The 22,096-nt window shown below is 39.4% G+C and overlaps 1 protein-coding gene across 4 annotated transcripts in view; it reads left to right on the plus strand.

Annotated features, from left to right (window-relative positions):
- The window catches only part of FOCAD (focadhesin), a 286,020-nt gene that overhangs the window by 201,246 nt on the left and 62,678 nt on the right, over positions 1 to 22,096 (plus strand). For all 4 annotated transcript variants that reach the window (XM_070480582.1, XM_070480584.1, XM_070480583.1 and 1 more), the window contains 4 exons: positions 4,578 to 4,670; positions 12,049 to 12,137; positions 15,272 to 15,316; positions 20,145 to 20,253. In XM_070480582.1, the coding sequence (XP_070336683.1) occupies positions 4,578 to 4,670; positions 12,049 to 12,137; positions 15,272 to 15,316; positions 20,145 to 20,253 (336 nt within the window). The remainder of the gene's footprint in view (positions 1 to 4,577; positions 4,671 to 12,048; positions 12,138 to 15,271; positions 15,317 to 20,144; positions 20,254 to 22,096) is intronic.

The following is a 22,096-nucleotide window of genomic DNA, read 5'->3' on the forward strand; positions in this document are numbered from 1 at the left end:
CCATCTCCTGACAACCACTGATCTCGCTTATGTGCCTCTAGTTAAAACTGCATTTTAAAGTATTACAGGGACCACCACAGGCTAAGAGATGCAGGTTCTGTCCCTGGGTTGGGCAGATCCTCTGGAGAAGGAAATGGCAACCCCCTTCAGTATTCTTGCCTGGAGAATCCCATGGACAGAGGAGCCTGGTGGGCTACAGTCAGTCCATGGGGTCGTAGAGTCAGACATGACCGAGCATGCGTGCATGCTCACGAGGGACTCACGAGGGGCCACCGCAGGGTAGACCAAGATGATCATGGGGGCTGAGCTGAAGCCCTCAACCTTTCTCCTGACTTCATCTAGACAAATTTGGCTTCTCTGATTCGTGTTTTATATATTGGCAGTTTACTTAACACTTGGGGTGAGGTAGAAAAATTACATAACTAAATACTTGAAAACTATTATTCTACAGTCTTAATGATACCGCTCTAAGCCACCAATATCTCTTACCTATAGTTTGGCAGGTGCCTCTGAGCAGATTTCTCTGCTTTGACCTTGGCCCACTATAGTCTCTTCTCAGCAGAACAGTCCATAAGATCTTTTTACAGTGTAGATTAGGTCATATCATTTGTCTTAAAACCTTATAATGATTCCCCCTTTAGTGAGAGTAAAGGCCAGTTCTGAGAACTGACCTAGAAGGCCATCCTTTCTCCTGTTGACTCACCAGCCCTCTCTCTTTCCACTCTCCTCTTTGCTTCTCTGTCTATGCTCATTATACTGGCGTCCCTTCTGTTCCTAAAACAATGAGTCATGCAGTCACTTTAGGGACCTTTGCCTTATCTTTTACTTTGTTTTTTGATTGAATTAAAAGTCATGTAACATCAAACTAACCATTTTAAGGCTTAAAGTGTGTAAGTCAGTGGTATTTAGTACCTTTTCAGTATGTAACCATCACCTCTATCTTGCTCTGAAACCTTTTCATCACCCTCAAATGAGACCATGTATACATTAAATGTTCCCTCCCACTTCTTTATCTCCCCATCCCTGGCAACCACTAAGTTGCTTTCTATCTGTATGAATTTCCCTGTTCTGGACATTTCATATAAATGGAATCGTATAATATTGACCTTTTGTGTCTGGCTTCTTTCACTTTCACATCATGTTTTCAAGGTACATCCATGTTGTAGTACTTCATTCCTTTTTATGGCCAAATAATATTCCATTGTGGATATATCAATTTTTGTTCATCCATTTACTCTTTCATGAACAAATTCGTTCATGGGTTATTTCTGCCTATTACCTATTGTGAAAGTGCTGCTTGAGCATGTATTACAGTATTTGTTTGAATGTGTATTTTCAGTTCTTTTCAGTATGTACCTAGGAGTGGAATTGTGTGTGTCTGTGTGTGTGCATGCTCACCCGTGTCTGACTCTTTGCAACCCTGTGGACTGTAGCCCACCAGGCTCTTCTGTCCGTGAAATTTTCCAGGTAAGAATACTGAAGTGGGTTGCCATTTCCTTCTTCAGGGGATCTTCCCAACCCAGGGATTGAAGCCATGTCTCTTGAGTCTCCTGCATTTTCAGGCAGATTCAAGCCCAGGAGTGGAATTGCTGGGTCATAATTCTATGTTTAACTTCTTGAGGAACCACCAAACTGTTTTCCATAGCAGCTGAACTATTTTCCATTCCCATCAGCACTTTCCTTCATTTTTACATCTTCATTTTCAAGTTTTCTCTCAGACTTCACCTTCTCAATGAGATACACTGATCACCCTATTGGTCCTGTAATCTGCTTCTGTCCCCACTCTGGCCTTGTTATCCTTCTTTCCCCCCTTTTCTCTATTTGCATATTTCCATAATGTGGTCTCTTCTTTTAGGCACATGCAGTATTGTTTCATTATACTTAGTACTACCTCTTATACATAGAAACTCTTACTCTTTCCTAAATCATAGAACCTGCTCACCTCAGCAGTCCATCAGACACCTGTCATTGCATGGGTATGCAGAGTTAGTCTTAGAAAAAGAATATTGCACATGTTAATTAGAACTTAGTGCACAGTGCTTGAGAACCTTGCTTTATCATCTGTTGAATAACAGGGTTGAACCGTCATGATTTGGAACTTGTTTGTTGATTGGCTTTCCTTCAAAGCTTCTCACAAGTATAGCAAATGATACATGATTTTCATACTTTAAAAATGCTAATTATATTTGTCAGCCTAGCAACATTACCTATATGGGAGGGTTATGTATTGAATTGGAACAGGATCCTAAAATGTGTTTGTATTAAAGATGGTCAAGGAAGTCTCTGTCTGTAGCACAGCTGGAGTGTAAGGCCATGACTGTATGCAAGCCACTTCCCTGAGTCTCTCTTCTGTAGGGGAAAAAGTGAGAAAGTGCATTTTACAGGAGATTTGGCCCCAGCTAACACCACAGAACACTAAGTCTAGGTATACTCTCAGGAAACCTGGGGAGTTCAGACTGGTGTCTAGGCTCAAGCTCCCTGCACCCACCTTCAGATGTGGTCTGAGTAGCAGCCGGAGGAGTAGCTTTAACCTTCAGTTTATAACCTCCTTTTAAATAGGTTTCCTGGCATGAGCGTCTTTGTTCTTAGAAGCTTGACATTTGATTTGCTTATTTACCTTTACATTTTTTTCATACTACTTTCTTTTCTTAACTCAAGTTTAAGAAGCAACTGAGATCATTGCCTTTCCAAACACATTCAGTGCTCTCTTTGCCAATTTGCCGAGACTTGAGCTTCCCAGGTGGCATAAGAGAGCTGGGTTCGATCCCTGGTTGGGAAGACCCCCTGGAGGAGGGCACGGCAGCCCATTCCACTGTTCTTGCCTGGAGAATCCCATGGACAGAGGAGCTTCTAGATCTATGGTCCATAGGGTCGCACAGAGTCAGACATGACCAAGTGATTTAGCACACAGCACATGGATATTCTCAGTTGTGCAATGATGTCCGTGGATTACTTGACAGCAAAATTTTAAGATATTTTTAAGTTCTGAAAGAGATAAAAGTTTTAGTGGTGTTGGTTTTCTTTCTGTGTAATCCAGATCTCAAAATAGAACTCAAAGATTGTTCGTCTATTTTATGGAAAGAAAACAGAATTGATAGGAAAAAGTTAAAGGGAAGTCCCCACATGTTGGAGACAGAGAGCAAGGTCAAGGACTAATTGTACCACCACAGCTTCCTGAACAATGAGAGAGGAAGCAGGAATTGGTGGGTTCATTCCTTCAAGGAGTTTTGTTAATATGTCGACAAGGCTCCCCCTACTCTACTTGACAGAATGAGTACTTAACCAGAAAAGCAGGAAACCTGTCTTTATGATTTTTTAAAAGTTTATTTCATGATCTGAATATCTCTTTCATACTGTTTGAGTATCTGATTTTTAAAAAAGAAACAATGGGATGAGGGGTGTAGATTTCAGACAGAACTGATCTCTTTGTTCCCACAGACGCTTCATAATCCATTTATGTCCATTTGTGACTCTCTGCCCATTTCTGAACCCTCTGCAGTCGCTGATCGATTTATAATCCTCGTATCCTTCCAGAGTCACTTGCTTGTTGTAGGACCACACTGAGACAGGGGTGAAAGAAAATACCAGAAGCCATGGAAACCAACCCTGTTCAGAGAGGCTGTTCTCTGCCCTATAACAAAGCACTGGAGAAAATTAATTCCTGTCATATAGTAAAAATCTCCTTAAACACTGTAGTTATCATGATCTTGGGGCAATCATATAGAAATTTGTCCTTTTTGTGTGTTTGTTGTTGTTGTTTGTCTGTGAGACACAGACTAAAGTTTCCGTTGTTTGAGTTTAGATGAGATGAGTTACAGGAAACATGAAATGTGATGCACTGTGACTGTTTTTTTCTTGAGTGATCTTTCTTTAACAGAAGCAGACCTTGGCAAGATTTGTTGCAAGATAGCCGTATACTAATAGGTAGAAACAGAAATGACTATGAAAACCAGATGTTTTGTCTGGGCCTGTCTTCAGAAACAGGATTTCAGTGTTGGCATATATCATTTTTCTCTTGTTTACCCACACTGATTAAAGGGCATTTATCTAGTGGTGTGCACAATTGCTGTGTGCGGGACTCATTTGCATGCTCTTACCACGACAGTGTCTGCACAACATGATATTTCTGTTGGCAATTTAAGTTTATTACTTCAGAAACTGTCATACTGGAAGTCCAGGATGTGAGCGATATTTATTTTTATTTAAAATTACTAGGGGGATTTGTTAGACAAAACCTAGTTTCCTGACATTGACAAGAGGCTTTCTAGAGTTTCTCCCTAATTTTCAAAGACATATTTGTATTACACATGCATCTTAACTTGTGGTCATTGTAGGATTTTATTTGCTTTAATTTAGAAAATTCCAGGCTTATTTTATTTTGTCTTTGCAGGATTCTAAACTCCCCTCCTTTGAAAATCTCCAAAAGATCTTATTTGCGGTTATGATCCTAGACGGATTTGGTTTGTTTTAGAATCTAAACCATTGAAATGAAGGGAAAGAAAGAGTTCCCGATACAGTTTTCATTTTATTCTGTTTTAATATTGTGCAGCCTGACTTATGGTACATTTTCCCCACAGGTTCATATCCAGCTTTCCGAGTGGCACCGGGCAATTTTTCTCCCCCAGGCCTGGCTCGCGTATGTGACTCGTGCTTATCATGCCATTTTACAGGTAATGAAATCATGGGATGGCTTGCTTTAAGGCCTCTTTTTTTAAGGTTTACTGCAAATATGTATTTAATGTAAAAACACTTAGGAGAATAGCATTATCAAAAATGCAGCAGTTTTCTTCTTTCTGACTTATATTAATGCAAATATGTGGCATCTAGAAAAATGGTACAGAGGAACCTATTTGCAGGGCAAGAATAGAGATGCAGACTAGAGAATGGACATGTGGATTCAGGCAGGGAATGGGAGGGTGGGACAAATTGGAAGATTAGGTTTGACATATGCACCCTACCATGTGTAACATAGGTGGCTAGTGGAAAGCTGTTTTATTGCGCAGGGAGCTCAGCTAGGTGCTCTGTGATGACCAAGAGAAGTGGGATGACGGTAGGTTAGAGGGAGGCTCAAGAGGGATGGGAAATATATATACATACAGCTGATTCACTTCATTGTACAGCAGAAACGAACACGTTTTAAAGCGATTATACTTCAATAAAAAATGCAATGGTTATTTTTGCTCATAAAAGAATGTGAAGTGTACATATATAACTGCCCTTAAATTTTCAGTGTGATGGCCCCCCAAATGTGTGTTCCATCCAGAGCTCCCTCTTGAATGCTACTCTCCTGTGTCCTGCTGCTTGGTGAATGTCTGTTATTGTACCTGCTGTCCCCCATGGCTGGCCCACAGCACCTTGACTTGAGCACATCCCAGACTGAGTTCACCATCTTGTACCTGCCCCCTCTCCATCTAGACTTGCTTTCATCTCCAGCTTTATGTCTTAACCCTTCCCCTGCATTTTCAATCTTGCTCAATTTCTTTGTTTTAAACACAGCATGTCTTCCCTAACCTCTTAATTTTTTTAGTGCCCCAGCCAGGGATCAAACCGAGGCCCCCTGTATTGGGAATGTAGGGTCTTAGCCACTGCACCACTAGGGAAGTATACCCTAACCATTTGACTTTTACCTACACTGTTCTTTTGCAGGCACTGCTGCTTCCCTTTGCCTACTCAAGGCTCTTTTGCAGCTTTTCCCTTTTTGTCAAATTCCAGGAGTAAGTTTCACTTTGTATGTATAGTTAGTCATGGTGGTTTAAGGGGCACATGTTGGAATGGCAAATTTCTACTTGTTCTTTATAGTTTTATCTGTGTGTCTCCCCTCTCCCCCCAGGGTTGTCTGCCCCTCACATATGCTTCCTTAGAACCCTTGCTTCCCTCTAGAAGCCCTCATCCCTTAGTTATGTGTCCAGGGTCTCCCTCCAGCTGTCTCTCTTCCTTACAGTCAGAAGCTGTTTTCCTACCTGTTGTCTCTCCAGAACCTGGCATGTCTAAAACATAGTAGGTGCTCACTAAATAAATGAATTATGCTTCATTTGACTTCTTTTATTCCAATAATATTCTAAGTTATAGTTTGTGAATTTCAAAAATTAGAAATAATTTAACCAGTTTGGGAATATATAAACTGGGAATATATATAAATAAAAAAAAAAAACCTACTAACTTAATCCTTTTTCCTAGCTTAAAATTCATTGTTAAGGATGATAGGGAAAAAAATCTAAATTACTTAAGAAATTGATGGCCCCAAATAAGATTTTCATGAAGTCTTAAGAAATAAGGTGTTGTGGTTAAATATAACAGGTGTCCCCAACATCCGGGATCTAATGCCTGATGATCTGAGGTGGAACTGATGTAATAATAATAGAAATAAAGTATACAATAAATATAATGTGCTTGAATCATCCCAAGACCACATTCCTCCTACCTTCTGGTCTGTGAAAAGATTGTTTTCCACAAAACTGGTCCCTGGTGCCAAATAGGTTGGGGACCACTGTCCTAAAGGATGGAGGCGGGGCCAGAAGAATGACTAAGCATCTCAGCATTCATGTTTGCATCTTAAAACCTTGCTACAACATATTCAGTCTCTGATGCTTTAATAGAGGATGTACTCCAATATAGGCACCCGGACGCAGTAAGAATAACTTCTCCTGCAGAATGTTCTGAGAATTTTATTTAGCTCTTAGCATAAGGAAGGTCAAATTGGACAGGATTGTGGTATAACGTGGGCATCTCTGGTGTCTCAGGCAGTAAAGTATCTTCTGCAATGTAGGAGACCCTGGTTCGATCCCTGGGTTGGGAAACTCCTCTGGAGAAGGGAATGGCAACTCGCTCTAGTATTCTTACCTGAAGAATCCCATGGACAGAGGAGCCTGGAAGGCTACAGTCCATGAGGTCGCAAAGGGTTGGACACAACTGAGCAACTAAGCATACCCTCATGGGATATAACATGCAGATGACAAGCAATTGATTTTTTAAAAATACTCTATGGTTTCCTTTTCATAATAAGACCTTTATTAAATGACTAGTGTCTGTCATTTGACTAGTCCACCAACATGTAACATTTAGTATTTCAATTTATCTTTACAGAAGCCCTTTAAAGTAGGTATTGTTAACCTCATGTAGAATGGGATTATAGATGGGAAAGCAGGGTTAGCAGGAAAGCAAAGCAAACAGCACACAACCCAACAGTCAGTAAATGAGAGAACTAGAACTTAACTTGGATTTGTCTGATTCCAGAGCCACAGCCTTTGCCACCATGTCATGCTTTTTCCCTAACATCATCATTGTGTGCCTCTGACTCTTTGCAACTCCATGGACTGTAGTCCGCCAGACTCCTCTGTCCATGGGATTTCCCAAGCAAGAATACTAGAGTGGGTTGCCATTTCCTTCTGAGGGGAATCTGCCCTACGCACAGGTTAGACTTCCGTCTCCTGCTTTGGCAAGCTGATTCTTTACCACCGAGCCACCTGGGCAGTCCAAGACAATCATTAATTGTTACAAATAATGCAAATTGGTTTAATATTTTTGAGATCAATTTATGAAAATCCAGCTAAGTATTTGTAATAATACAGGTCAATTATTCTGCCTTTTCTATTTTTGTCGGTGACAGTATGTATCTTTATGTGTATTCGTTTATCAATTAAAATCTCTTTCCTTTGGATTTCTAATAAGTCTAGTTCCATTGAGAATTGGTGATTAAGAGATGAAACTCAAAGTAGGGACTATAAAAAGATTTTCAGTATTATTTTAAAAGTATAGCAGTGCTCTTTAGGCTATGAGTATTATTTGATATGCAGATGCATTTTAACTGTTCAACAGGTTGTTTTTTTTTTTTTTAATGAGCCCACACATTTAAATAGAATTTACAGGATCTTAGAAGAATTAGAGCGACTGCCAAACTCCTCATCTATATCAAGAATTTCCGTCCTGGAGGATAGCTCTTTGGTACAGGAGGCAGAGTTACTTCCATCTGGTGCTAGACATGTTTTGTAGACTACAGCATCGGAGCCATGTTTTATTCAATAAGCCTAGGAGACACTCTGAAAGGTACATTCTGCATTATTTCCTGGAGGTTGACTGTAATGTGAATAAGTTTGCAATTTAAACACTTCCAGTGGCTTTCGCTTGGGCGTCAGCTTCTAGCCTCATGTAATTTTCCACAAGAACATGGGATTTTGAATTATAAGCATATCAAAGTGATTGACATGGGGAGGTATTTGAATTTCCTCCCATGAGGTTGAAAAATGCAGCTACAGGTTGACTGACAGTTTTGAGTCCATTTTGGAAAGGTGCCATCCAGTCAACTTGACCTCGCTGCTTTTGAGGGCTGCTAAGGAGGTTAAGGTTTCCAACCTCTGTGAAAGGGTCTTTAGGGACTGTGACTATCATCTCAGACAGGACGGAGGGCTTAAACTAGGTTGACCGAAGATACTTGTTTCCTGCATTGATCAGCTGTCCACACATTAATCTGAAGTCAAAACCAGTCAGGAATTGTGACTACTAGTAAAGTACTCTTTGACCATTTGTAAAGGTTGTTTGTTTGTTTTTGATGTGCAAGTTTAGAGTTAGGCAAAATTGCTCACTGTAATTAGCAAGTTGTAGCTACATAGGCTGAGGGTATTTTTTTTTTTAAAAGGAAGATGAATGGATAAATTAATAATCGGAATCTACAGGCCATCCAAAAATCTCAGTTCAAGTGATCCTTTCAGCCTTTTCTCTCCCAACGAGTGTTCCCTCCACCTCACCCCTCTTCTTACCCATAGCTGTTAACCAGAAGCAGAGGAGACTGAGTTAAATGCCACTGGATCTCGTATCAGTAGATGAAGAATTGGATGGCAAAGTGGCTCTGAATAAATAGCCTAACATTGACTGGGTGGAAGGAGTTAGAGACATTTCAGAAGCGAAGATTGAGAAGAACCAAAACTCTGAGAAAGGAAAAATGAAAAGTGTACTTAGTCACAGTAGACTTGTACTGATTTGTTGCTACAGGAGAGATCAGAAAAGTCAGCCTTCTCAAGAGGCTGCATGTGTACCGGCCTTTTTGTGTTTTGTTTCTTTCTGAACAGATTTTTAACCTTTTAATTTCTTATCTTTTACGGAAAGCATTATGGGATGTAAATATTTTAGGAGGAAAGAGGAATGATTTAAGAAGCATAATAAACAGAGGTAGGCAATAAGCATGATTTTCTGTTTTGCCTACCCTCTTGGAAGGCTACAGTCAATATTAAATATTAATATCTTGCCAGTTTGACCACCTCTGATACCTTGCTCCAAGAGACAGAGGGAGAATGAAAAGGTCAGAATTCTATCATGGAAAACACAGAGGTAGGGATGGACACTGACTGAGGTAAATAGACTATGAAGGACGTGAACAGAATGCCCACCAGATCTCACTGTGCTGAACTGGTGAGCCCCAGGGCACTATGTGCTGGAGGCTGTGCAGAATGCAAGGCCTCCTTAGCTGGATAAAGGGTCCTTGTCCTTGCCAGTGAGCTTACGGGCTGGTAACGAGAGTGTGTGAGAGAAATACAGGGACGTGCAACTGTATAGTCTGGATATTACATTTTGGGGAACCTTTTACCCTTTGAGAGTATGCAGATTAAAAATATGAATTATTTCAAGAAGGTTTCATATACATATATATTCATGAGAGAATAGCTTATAAGGAGATAATAAGGGGGATTTGTTTTCTATGGCAGAGCTGATAATGGTAGCAATTATTCCCAGTCACTTTACTAAATAGACACTTTTTCACATTATTTGGTGTGGTACTGTAATACCATAAGTTAGGTGTTTGCTGTATTTTACAGATGGAAACCGAAGCTTAGAGAGGTGAAGTAACTTGCCCAAATTTACACAGCACACAAATAGAAATGCCATTAGGTCAGGGCATCATGATTTCAGAACCCACAGTTCAGTTCAGTTCAGTCGTTCAGTCGTGTCTGATTCTTTGCGACCCCATGAATCGCAGCACGCCAGGCCTCCCTATCCATCACAAACTCCCGGAGTTTACTCAAACTCATGCCCATCGAGTCGGTGATGCCATCCAGCCATCTCATCCTCTGTCGTCCCCTTCTCCTCCTGCCCCCATTCCCTCCCAGCATCAGGGTCTTTTCCAATGAGTCAACTCTTCTCATGAGGGGGCCAAAGTATTGGGAGTTTCAGCTTCAGCATCAGTCCTTCCAATGAAAACCCAGGACTGATCTCCTTTAGAATGGACTGGTTGGATCTCCTTTCAGTCCAAGGGACTTTCAAGAGTCTTCTCCAACACCATAGTTCAAAAGCATCAATTCTTCGGCACTCAGCTTTCTTCACAGTCCAACTCTCACATTCATACATGACCACTGGAAAGACCATAGCTTTGACTAGATGGACCTTTGTTGGCAAAGTAATGTCTCTGCTTCTTAATATGCTGTCTAGGTTGGTCATAACTTTCCTTCCAGGGAGTAAGCATCTTTTAATTTCGTGGCTGCAGTCACCATCTGCAGTGATTTTGGAGCCCAAAAAAATAAAGTCTGACACTGTTTCCACTGTCTCCCCATCTATTTCCCATGAGGTAATGGGACCAGATGCCATGATCTTAGTTTTCTGAATGTTAAGCTTTAAGCCAACTTTTTCACTCTCCTCTTTCACTTTCATCAAGAGGTTTTTTAGTTCCTCTTCACTTTCTGCCATAAGGGTGGTGTCATCTGCATATCTGGGGTTATTGATGTTTCTCCTGGCAATCTTGATTCCAGCTTGTTCTTTTTCCAACCCAGTGTTTCTCATGATGTGCTCTGCATATAAGTTAAATAAGCAGGGTGACAATATACAGCCTTGATGTACTCCTTTCCCTATTTGGAACCAATCTGTTATTCCATGTCCAGTTTAACTGTTGCTTCCTGACCTGCATACAGGTTTCTCAAGAGTCAGAACCCACATCCTTAACCTAAAGTTATATTGTCTTCCTCTCTAGAATATATAGAGAGATACATTTTTCTTCTGTAGAGCACACCCTAAAACTCTAAAATCAACAAGAAAAATCAACCAATAGAAAAATGAACAGAAAAAGAAACCCGAAGAGTCTTTAAACATTTGGAAAGATGCTTAATCTCAGTAAACAGTAAAATGAAAATTAAAACCATAATAGTCCCCATTTTCACACTCCCCAAAATGGTAAGAATTTAAAAGCCTGACAATCCCAAATGCTGTCAAGGATGTGAGATAGCCGGAAATCATTTACCGCTAGTGGGAACATAAGCCACACAAACGCTTCTGAAAACAGTTTGGTATTACTCTGTAATACATAATAATAAGTTCTTGTTTGATTCAAGGTATATCAATACACCAGAATTTTAACTACATCTACATAATGTAACTGGTGATGCAGGAAAGGGGAAAGCATCTGATCAAAACAATTCTGAGTGTAAAAAAAAATAGAAAATAAATATTTGAACGTTTTGCCTTTAATGGGATGATGATATTAGCTATATATATATATATATATATATATATTTTTTTTTTTTTTTTGGCTTGGGGGCCTGGTATTGGTTGAGAATTATGTCTGTAAGTTTAGTCAAGAAATAGAAATGTAGTGTGCAGCTGTTTGATAATAATTTTTGTTACACCTTACCTAAATCTTAAGTATTATGTCCTTCTTACTCATTTTCTAATCATTCTGTTGTAATACTGGTAACCCAATCTCGGTATTGTGTCAGTTCAAATTAGCAACTGCTGACACAGTCAGATTATTACTATATGGAGGATTTATTGAATGGGACCTATGAACTTCAAATCTGCTTTTAATAGATATCCCAACATTTAATGCTCTGCACTAAATTGGCCAAATATACAACTGCTCCAGGATATACTTATTTGGTGAATGTGGAAATCCCTGAGCAGTCATATAATTCTCTCTCCTCACGCATCCTCTGTCATAATCTGTTGTCTTATCAGGAACACCTAAGGCCACTTGGGAATGGATCCATCTGTTACCTAAGTGTTTTCCAAAGAAATTTTAAGATCATTTTGGCCATAGAGTTTGCATGCTGATGGATGCTGTGCTTTTTTCAGGGAAGGCTAGGAGAACTGGAATTGCAGTTAAAACATGGAAAAGAAGGACCTGAAGAGGTGCAGTACAAAAAAAACACAGCCTGGCTCTGGTAAGGGGATGGCTTTCTGTGCTCATTATTTGCCATGGGAAATGAACTGTGAAGGAGAAGGTGACTGCCTTTAAAGACTTAAATGTTAGAATTCTAACCTCTCTAAGAGCCTTAGGGGGCAAGGGCCAAAGATGTGATAGGTGTATTTTCCATCTTCTCCCCAGATAAAAAAAGGAGCGCTTTATTCATGGATTTTATTTATTTTTATTGCTTTCTTAAGCAGTGTGAAAATGGTTTGTTTTTCCCTTTTCCCCCTATAATTGATTATTTTATATGCTTTTGAATAAAGGTTGAGTGTTTTTCTCACTCATTTAGTCAAAGAATACCTTCCTCTGCCCTGCTCTTCCCTCCTCAACACATCTTCATTACTAGGAGCAACTTTACCATGTCAAGACTAATTTCTTTGGCAGAAATCCCCCAGTGAATTCCCACTATATTATCTAGAAATGTGTAAGTGCTGGCACATTAAAAGCAGTTTAAATTGTTACATAGGGTGGAATGAATACCTTGTCAGATTAATGTTGCAGCAGCCTAAATCTAAGTAAAGTGCCCAGAATCTAATAAATAACTTTGCCTGTAGCCACAGGTTTCTTTAATATAAAAATCCGTTCAAAGGTTACTTGGGTTTCAGTTTTTAATTTACTAACAATTGGCATATGTAGAAAAGCAGAAGCTCTGTGTGTGTGTGTGTGTGTGTGTGTGTGTGTGTGTGTGCTTGCATGTTTAAATAATTCCATTCTAAGTTATATTTCCCAGATTCATTTTAAAAATAGCAATGCAGTTTAAAACATTATGACATTGGATTTAAGACTAGAGATTAAGCATTTGGATTTTGCTTCCTATTTGCTATTTTCCTTTACACATGGTTTTAATTTCATCTTCTGAAAATGATAATCTGGTGAGTGGTATGTTAGCTATACTATTCCAAATATACATGGTGACATATGGAATCAAGGATGTGAGAGAGAGATGGAAGTCAAGGATAACTAAGATTTTGACTGTGAATAAGTATGGCATTCTCATTTACTAAGATAGAGAAAACTACAGAAAAACAGATCTGTCTAGAATAGAAATTAGATTTGAGATATGCTAAGCCTGAGATGCCTAATTAGACCTACAGTTTGGAGGTATCAAGTAGGTTGTTGACTATGAGTCTAGAGTTCAGGGTGAGTTCAGGGCTAGATATATAAATTTGGGAATCATCAGCATATCAACTGCATTTAAAATCATGATGCTGGATGAGGTCATCTAGGGAATGAGCAAAGACAGAGAAAAGGTCAGAGGACTGAGCCCTGGAACACTTCAACATTTAGAAATAGGTCAGATGAAGAGGGAGCCAATAAAGCAGATGGAACATTAGTTAGTGATCGGTACTGTGGGAGGAAAACCAAGAGAGAATGGAATCTGAAAGGCCACCTTAAAAGCTTAGGGAAGAAAGTGTTTCAAGAGAAGAGCAATCAGTTGTGTCAGATACTGCTCTGAGACTGTGAAAGATGGAGACTGAGAGTTGAGTGTTAGATTGGCCTCTTGACAGTCATTGTTAACCAAGAAGGAGCTCTTTTGTAGGGACAAAAGTCAAATTATAGAGAGAATGGAAGGAGGTAAACTGGAGTCCCAAGTATAAACTGTTCTTCTAAGTGAGTTCTGAGGTGTGAGATGCAGTGAAAGGGGCAATAGCTGGGGGGCTTCTTTTTCTAAGATGGTAGATGTTATAGTGTGTTCACAAGCTAAGGGGAGCAATGCAAGTGGAGAAGGAATTGGTGATGTGGCAGAGAAGGGAGAGCAGGTGGGGGGAGGGACCTAGCGGAGGCTGTTGCCCTGTGTAGAAGTACAGGCAGCTCATCGTGTGTAAATATTTCATGTTGACCAATAAAAGAATACACGGAATGCACTATACTCCATTTAGGAAGGCCAAGATTGGACAATATGTTTTAGAGAAGCTTATTGTCAAATGGTTTTATAAAGTACAAGTTTAAGGATCAGTTTGTATGGATCAGTTGGCTCTTAAGAATGACTCATTCTGAGAGTGCTGAATAGCTAAGATTTTATTTTAAATGCAGCTACTTACAAATGCAAATATAATTTATATTTGCAAAACATATAGTTATGAAAACTTTAAATTTATGAAACTCAAAGTGTATAGTGAAAATATTTATGATATTCTCTTCATAATATAAATTTGTCAATGATTGTTTTTCACTTTATCTTAAGACTCTTGTGAAAAAAATCCTATGAATATTTGAATTGAACATACCTTCCTTTTAAATCCATAAATGTAGTTTTTTTAGTTCACCTTTATAACCATGTTTTTTTAAATTGAGGTATGATTGACATATGAAATTATATTAGTTTCATGTATATTGTAGCCAGCATTTTCAATTTTATTTTATATACATACATAGTGACGATGCTGTTATCTATAACTTGGGAGTAGTAAATTGTTGTCTTGATGAGCTCCTGTGTAGAAAAAAGAGAATGTCTTGTTCAGGCTTCTGTAATGAAAATATCATAGACCAGATGGCTTAAACAACAGAAATTTATTTCCCACAGTTATAGGAGCTGAGAAGCCCTAGATCAAGGTGACAGCCCACACGGTGTCCTAAGCCCTGCTTTCTAAGTTTGCTGATGGGCTGCCTGCTCCTTGTAGTTTCGCTTGGTGGAGAGCAGAGAGAAAGCAAGCCCACTGGTCTGTCTTCTTATAAGGACACTCATCCCATTCGTGAGGGCCCCACTCTTATGACCTCCTAAAGGTCCCACCTCCAGATGCTATACATTCAGAGTTAAGGTTTCATGTTGGAGTGGGAGACACATTCAGTCCATAACAAAGAATAATACAAAGGACACATGTATACCCACCACTCAGTGTAAGAGTATATACTATGACAACACTGCCTATATGTGAGTTACATTCACCTCCTTCCCTGTTTCTCCTAAGTAATCTAAGGAATAAGAAGATGAAACTATCTTGGAGGTGAAGCCTTTATTAAGTTCTTTCACCTTACGCTAAAATTCTATGTGGAAATTTTAAGATCTGGAGTCATTGAAAGAGGTTCTTGTTAATTGATGAATAAGCAAAAAGATTGCTTTCTTGCTCTGCTATAACGTCTCATTCTTGTTTTCCAACTGCATTGCAGGGTTCGAGACATGCTGACTGATGAAGTCATCAAAGCATCTGCAAAGTAAGATCCATTTATTCTCTTACCAGGAATTTTCTATAAACATTTTTTCCCCTTACAGGCATGAATAATTCCTCCTTTTCAGGTATTTCATAAGGATTTTAAAGGACTTTTTAGTTCTTTTTTAAAAAATGAGTCGTCGTCCTTTCTCATGTGCAGTTAATTCTCACTGCATGTCCTTCTGTGAAAATACAGAGAAAGCAGTTCAGGCACGTAACTTTTGCATCAAAGATATGTCCGTGTTGTACACTTTACAGAATGCTCTGTGCTTTGGCTTAGATTTAAAGGACTGCAGTTAGTATGGGGCAAAAGTCTTTGCTAGTGTGAGTTATGTCTGTTTTACAAATAGATGATTAAATCTCAAGTGTGAGCCAGTAAACAATTTAAGGCCGAGCCTTTTATTCTCCTGGTAGTATTGGACCAAGTGTATCTAAATAAACTAATGTGAAGACTCAGTAAAAAGGCAGCTTCTATCATATCTTTATGACTACTTTAACAAAAATAGCTTGAGCATTACTACCTTAAGGCTTTTTATTTATCGTAAGCCACCTCTCACTGAGAAAATTATACCCTAGTCAACTTGCTTGAACAATCTCTTCAGGTCCCTTTGTTAGCAAGCTGCCTAATTTTCCTGGTAGTAAGTTACATGTCAGTTACATACACTTCTTTTCACTATTCACCTTAGTTGCTGCCATTTCTGTTTGACTTCCTTTCTTCTTATTCACTAAATAATATAGATACACCTTTGACCTAGAGGATTTCATATGTACTGAAAGTCCATATTATCTAGAAATATTTAACTACAATATAGTTGATTTCTCTCATGTCCCAGAACCTTATGTAAAGATAAAACATGATCTACCTTAGAGTTCACTTTCCACTGGCAATGTCTTACACAGATACTTTGCTGTAAAATCTGATCTCGGTACCTGATCACTATTCAGCCTCATGTCTTCTGAATAAAGGGAAAGAGAAGCGATAATCCTCCCTTACCCTCAGTTATGTGGGAGTACTGGGAAATACCTGCTGACGTATCTGTTGACAAAATGAAGACTAAAATACAGAGAAGGTTCGCTAGGAACTCATTTGTGTCTGCTTCTGTCGTTTGGTGAAGTGCAGACACAGTGGGAGAGCATTCAGCTTCTTATTGGAGGGGAGGAGGTGCTGGCCTTTACCTTTCAGAGTTGGTTCTATTCAATAGTCTACTTAGTTCTTGTTAAAAACAATGCCCTGAAATTTGCAACAAAAGCTCAAAGGCTGAAGAAACTAGCATCTTTCTATTAAAACAAACTGTAATTTTGCCTCTGCAGTAGCTTTTGCAGATCCCATTCTAAAATTTTATTTCACCAAGACTTTAATCTTCAAATCTGCAAAGCATCATTTCATGACTAGTACCTAAGTAAAGTGTGTTCACATTCCCAGTGATATTGAGTAAAAATAATTTATGTTCTCATGGTGTTACCTTTTCATCAAACATTTCAAAGTGCTTTATAGATCTTATCTTATTAAAACCATCCTGACAATACTAGGGATTGACAAGTGAGCAGGAGATAGTTAAGGTCCAGAGGCTGAGAGATTAATGATAGAGAGGAAGAAAAAAATCACCCTGCTGCCTTCTCTGTACTTTTTCCCACTGGCTTCCTCCAGTTATGTGAGGACCCCTTATCACCTCCTGCCAGTTTAGTCTTCTGTTCCTCGGGCTGTGGCTGGCTTAGAGATGTGGTGGTTGTTTTAGTCAATAAGTCATGTCCAGCTCTTTTGCATGGATGATAGCCCATCAGGCTCCTCTGTCCATGAGATTTCCCAGGCAAGAATACTTGAGCTGGATGCCATTTCCTTCTGCAGGGGATTTTCCCAACCCAGGAACTGAACCCACGTCTCCTGCAATGGCAGGAAGGCAGATTCTTTACCACTGAGCCACCAGCTACTTTGGGCCAATGTAGGACTTATTTTGTTCTGAGGCATAAATTAAATGTAGGAAGTAAAACACTAGTCACAGGATTAGACTGATGTAAATTTATTTTTGTTGTTAATAATTAAATAGGTTTGAACCTAAAGATAAAAATCCCCAAAGGATTGGGTCACTTCACTACTATGTAATGTAATACTTTGTCCCTAAGAAAGCATCAGTGTAGCTCATCCTTCCTTGAGCTTTTTAATTAGGTTAATGGAATCCGTTTCAAAGGACAATTTAATTAAAATGTCAGTGGTGTTGCCTAGATAAATTCTGTACTGATGCTGACAGGTTATTATGCAAATTAGTCACCACTACTTGACTGGTTGGGGATAGTTATGTGATCAACAAGGTGAAGAATTTTAGCTGAACAAATTCTAGAGTTTCACCTGGCTAGCTCCTCCTTGAATATGTCTCATGAGTATGTATGGAGTGTCTTCTCTCCGTAAGTCACTATGCAAGGCCTGTAGGGAATGTAAAGATGATGAAGAGCTAGTCACCATACCTTTATGAATGTGTAACTTGGCCTAAGCATACTTTGTGTGACTTTTTTTTCTATTCAAAGATTAATGTACAGATATGCTTTTAGTCTGCATCCAAAGATCTAATTACCAGTGACTTTAAATATATTTTTCTCCATTTTACAAAAACAGTACATGCTCAGTAATGTAAAAGACCAGTGAAACTTTTCAAATGCAACTATTTGGGGCACTGTTTTAAAACTGAGGCTAAATTCTCTTTTAGAATTTTAGGGTTAAAAAGACACTTTATAACATCTTGACAATTTTTTGTTTTAATATGGACCAGTTTTAAAGTCTTTATTGAATTTATTACAATATTGCTTGTTTTATATTTTGGTTTTTGGTATACAATAGCTCCCCAACCAGGGGTCAAATCTGAACCCCTTGCTTTGGAAGACGAAGTCTTAACCACTGGACTGCCAGGGAAGGCCCAGACCAATATTCTTGATTTAGAAGATTTCTTATGCAATTTCTGGTGACCATCTAAGAATTTCTTTAGGGTGATACATTCACTGAGACTTTAAAACTTTTTTAAAATCTAACTTCAGGGATTCATGATCATTTTTGCAGAACAGTCTTCAAGATATTCTCAGCTAAAGGAAAGAGAGAATATTAGAAATAAAAGACTTAATTTTGATTTTAACTGGTTTTCAGGCTAGGGCACCTGGGAATGCCCACATCTCGCCTTACTTCCTGGTATTTTACTTGCCTTATTTTACTTGCCTTACTTCCTGGCTATAGGAGTTGCCAACCTCAAGTGTTCCTTTCTGTTCTTTCCCCCTGCCCCCTCCCACAATGTAAATGTTGTCTTATCAAACATATGACAGGCCTCTTAGAGAAATGATTGGAGAAGGACTGAACATAATGACCAAAAATACAAAGCCTTACCGAGTTTAATCAACACTAGAGTGGGAGAGAGAGAAAGAAGGAAGGAGTGGATGAATTGATAGATAGAAGAACTTGATAACGACAAGTCCCGAGTTCCATTCTCACCAAATGGAAACAAAAATGCAAGAACACAAGTTTATACTAACCTGTTAATGCCCACTAACTCACATGTTCAGTCACGACTGTGGCCTAGGGCTGGACGTACTAGACTTGCCTGGGGAGCAGATCTGGACATCCTCGCATCTGTTCTCTTCCTGCACCAGGGTAAGCAGGGAGTCATTCTCAGATGTATGCATTGGTTCAAGTTCAGGTCCGAGGTCCAGGGTCAGAGAAACATTCTCTGTATTTATAGGAACCTTGCTTCCCTGGTAGCTCAGATGGTAAAGAATCTGCCTGCAACGCAGGAGATCCCGGTTCCATCCCTGGGTCGGGAAGATCCCCTGGAGAAGAGCATGGCTACCCACTCCAGTGTTCTCTCCTACTGAATCCCATGGACAAATCATGGGGTCACAAACTGTCCGACACGACTGAGTGACTAGCAGTACACACATTCCTAGCACTAACTGAGAACTGAACTGTCTGGTGGTGAGGGCACTCTGTTGCCTGAGTTCTGTTATGGTAGAGTCAGCAGGCCAAGAGAGTGCCATCAGTGACCCCTTGGGGACTTTACTTGGTAGGAGGACTTTGGAATTATGGAATAATATTAAATGTACATTTTCAAGTAGTAAGTATTTCTCAGAGATTGTTTTCTTGAAACCAAATTGAGAAGTCAAACTGAAGATTTATTGCCAATATTAGTAAACTACCATTTGGGGGATATAAAAAGGCATCTCTCAATCCAAATTGCCTGAAAACAAGCCTTTTTGGCATCTTTTCTAGGGCTCTGAGTCATGACTCTAAGGTTGCTGGCTTCAGCATATTAAGAGAGAGAAGGGGAAGATGATGACGAAGGAGAAAGCCGCCAATGTGTCGAGTTGCTAGTGAAGTGTGCCTTCGGAAGCAGTTCACTAGAAGTTGGTTCCACACACCAGTGCTTTAGAAAAGTCAGGGACCAATTCCATTCTGTTGGGCTTATTCATATAACTGTCCTTGGCCATGTTTCCAAAATAAATCCGTACATGTATATTGATCGAAGATGATGCTCAAGAAGATGGCGTGGGAAATGTAAGGTTAAATGATGAAATAAAAAATTTTAGGAAGAAGGAGCTTAGATATCTGAGCTTGGATTTTTTTTTAGGTTCCCCAAAGCATAATGACCATAGATTTATAAGAAGAGTTAAAAATTAACACTAGCATCAGAAGAAGGACAGAAGCTTTCAATTTCAAGGAACGAACAGACCTGCGTTTCCAAGGCTCTGTGAAGGGATGGAAGTGCTTTTTGACCTCATCTGCCCTCCCTATAATAGCGCCTTCTCTTCCTCTGGTTAATGCCCCCAAATCCTCTCGGGATCTTTTTCTTTTCAAACAGAGACAGCCCAGTGGTCAAAGGCAACGCGCTGTTAGCCTTAAGCAGCCTCGCTGTCGTCGTTTCCAAACATGAAGCCAGCCTCTGCTCAGACTCTGACGGAGTCCTGGAGGTGAGTTAAGGGTGATTAGCACCAACTGGGCTTTGTTGTGTAACGTGTGAAAAGAGACTTTTCCTTAAGCCTGGCCCTGAATTTAAGAGGTTACCGTCATGGGCTCTGCTACCCGATGTACCTTTACACCAGAAGCCTTGGTATTCTCTAAAACACTTTTCTTCACTGCTTTTCTGTTTTGCTTTCTCCATCACAGTTAAGTGGTCATTTCCATTTGAAGGTGCCAATTTTATGCAACAGGGGTTGTCTTTCTGTGATTACATCATGGTAACCAATCTTAGGAGGTTAACTAGGCTTACTGAAAGTGAACAGTGCTGTCAAAAAATGATAAATAAGCAGTGTTTACTGACTGCAAAAAATTGCACTTTGCATTTTAATTGTAGATGTCAATGACAAAGTGCCTATTCATTTTTGCAAGGCATTTATTTCTTAATTAAACATGCGGCAAGCTGGCCAGTTTTCATTTCCAATGTACTTTTTCAGATAATTCATATCTGTCAAAATAAAAAAGCTTGGATTCATTCTCCTTTTAAGCCCCATTATCTGGTAGCTATCATTATCTAGAGACAATATAGTCAAGTGGTTAAAAAACATAGTCTTTGGGGTAGGAGTAGAGCTAGTAAGTGCAAGTATTAGGATTTAAATCCTATTATTGTCTCCTCACCTTTCAGAGCCTATTTGCCATCTGTAAGATGGGGACAATAGTACTTACCAGACAGGATTATTGTTAGGATTAAATGAAGTTATATACTTAAGGTACAATGGCTGGTAAATACTCAGTAATAGTAACTATTATCAAGAGCATCAGTATATACTTCATCACTTCTTGTTGCAAAAAATGGGCTTTTTTTCAATGCTTTTCAGCCTATCTCTGTCCCCACAGAGTACCTTTTGGACCACTTGTATTCTGTCTTCATAGTAGGGTTTTTTGGTTCCTTTTTTGTGGGTTCTTTGGGGGCAAGAAACCAACTCTAAATTTTAAAAGGAGCTAGAAGAATAAGGAATCTAGATGGGCACAGAATTGAAGGCAAAGCTTAAAAACCATGTTGGGAGAAGAACAGGAGTCCAGGCACGGGTACTGATGAACCATCTCGGCAGGCTACTCCTACTGGGATGGATCAGCTCTAGCCACTTATTGTCTTTGCATTGCTCCCTTAAAATTTGGAATCCCATGAATCCCAGTCCTATACCTTCGGCAGGGTTGGATGAATAGATTGATTGAGCATTTAACCAGGCTTCAAATTCTGAAGGAGGGAATTCCCCAAAGGGTGCTCTTACCAGTAAACAAAAGAATAATGCTGTGTGGCAAAATCTCTACATGTATATCACATGTGGGGAAGAGAAGGAGGCCACGGGATTATTGCATGAAGGATAAAAATGTGGTTAGTTACCATATGGTAATTGAAGGCCAGAATCTTATTTTAATAATGAGGAAGATGAAAATCTTTTAGAGAGGAAATGTTTCATATCCTTGAAAAAGGTATGAAATACTTTAGCAGAAGCAACATGCTAGGTAGATCTACAACCTACAAAGTAAACATGCCTTACTAGGACCCCTTTACTTTGGTGTTATTTATGTAGGACTACCAGTGGTGCAGGCTGTTTGCCTCAGTAGTAACTGGAGGTCTAGCTCAGAGTTTGAGCTCTAGGCTCTCCTATTCTCTATTCCCTGAAACTGTGTCCTGTCCACAAAGCACATAGTCCACAAAACATTGAGAAGCCACACAAGCCAAAGACAGGGCTTCTCTTTTACTCTTGATGACCTTGCCTTTGACTTTTACTCAGTATGAACTCAAGACCTCATTATTTAACTAAAGTTGAAGTTTTCAAACTTCATTCAAAT

Source organism: Odocoileus virginianus, chromosome 18 (genome assembly GCF_023699985.2).
Source record: "Odocoileus virginianus isolate 20LAN1187 ecotype Illinois chromosome 18, Ovbor_1.2, whole genome shotgun sequence".
In the NCBI taxonomy this organism is placed as follows: Eukaryota; Metazoa; Chordata; class Mammalia; order Artiodactyla; family Cervidae; genus Odocoileus; species Odocoileus virginianus.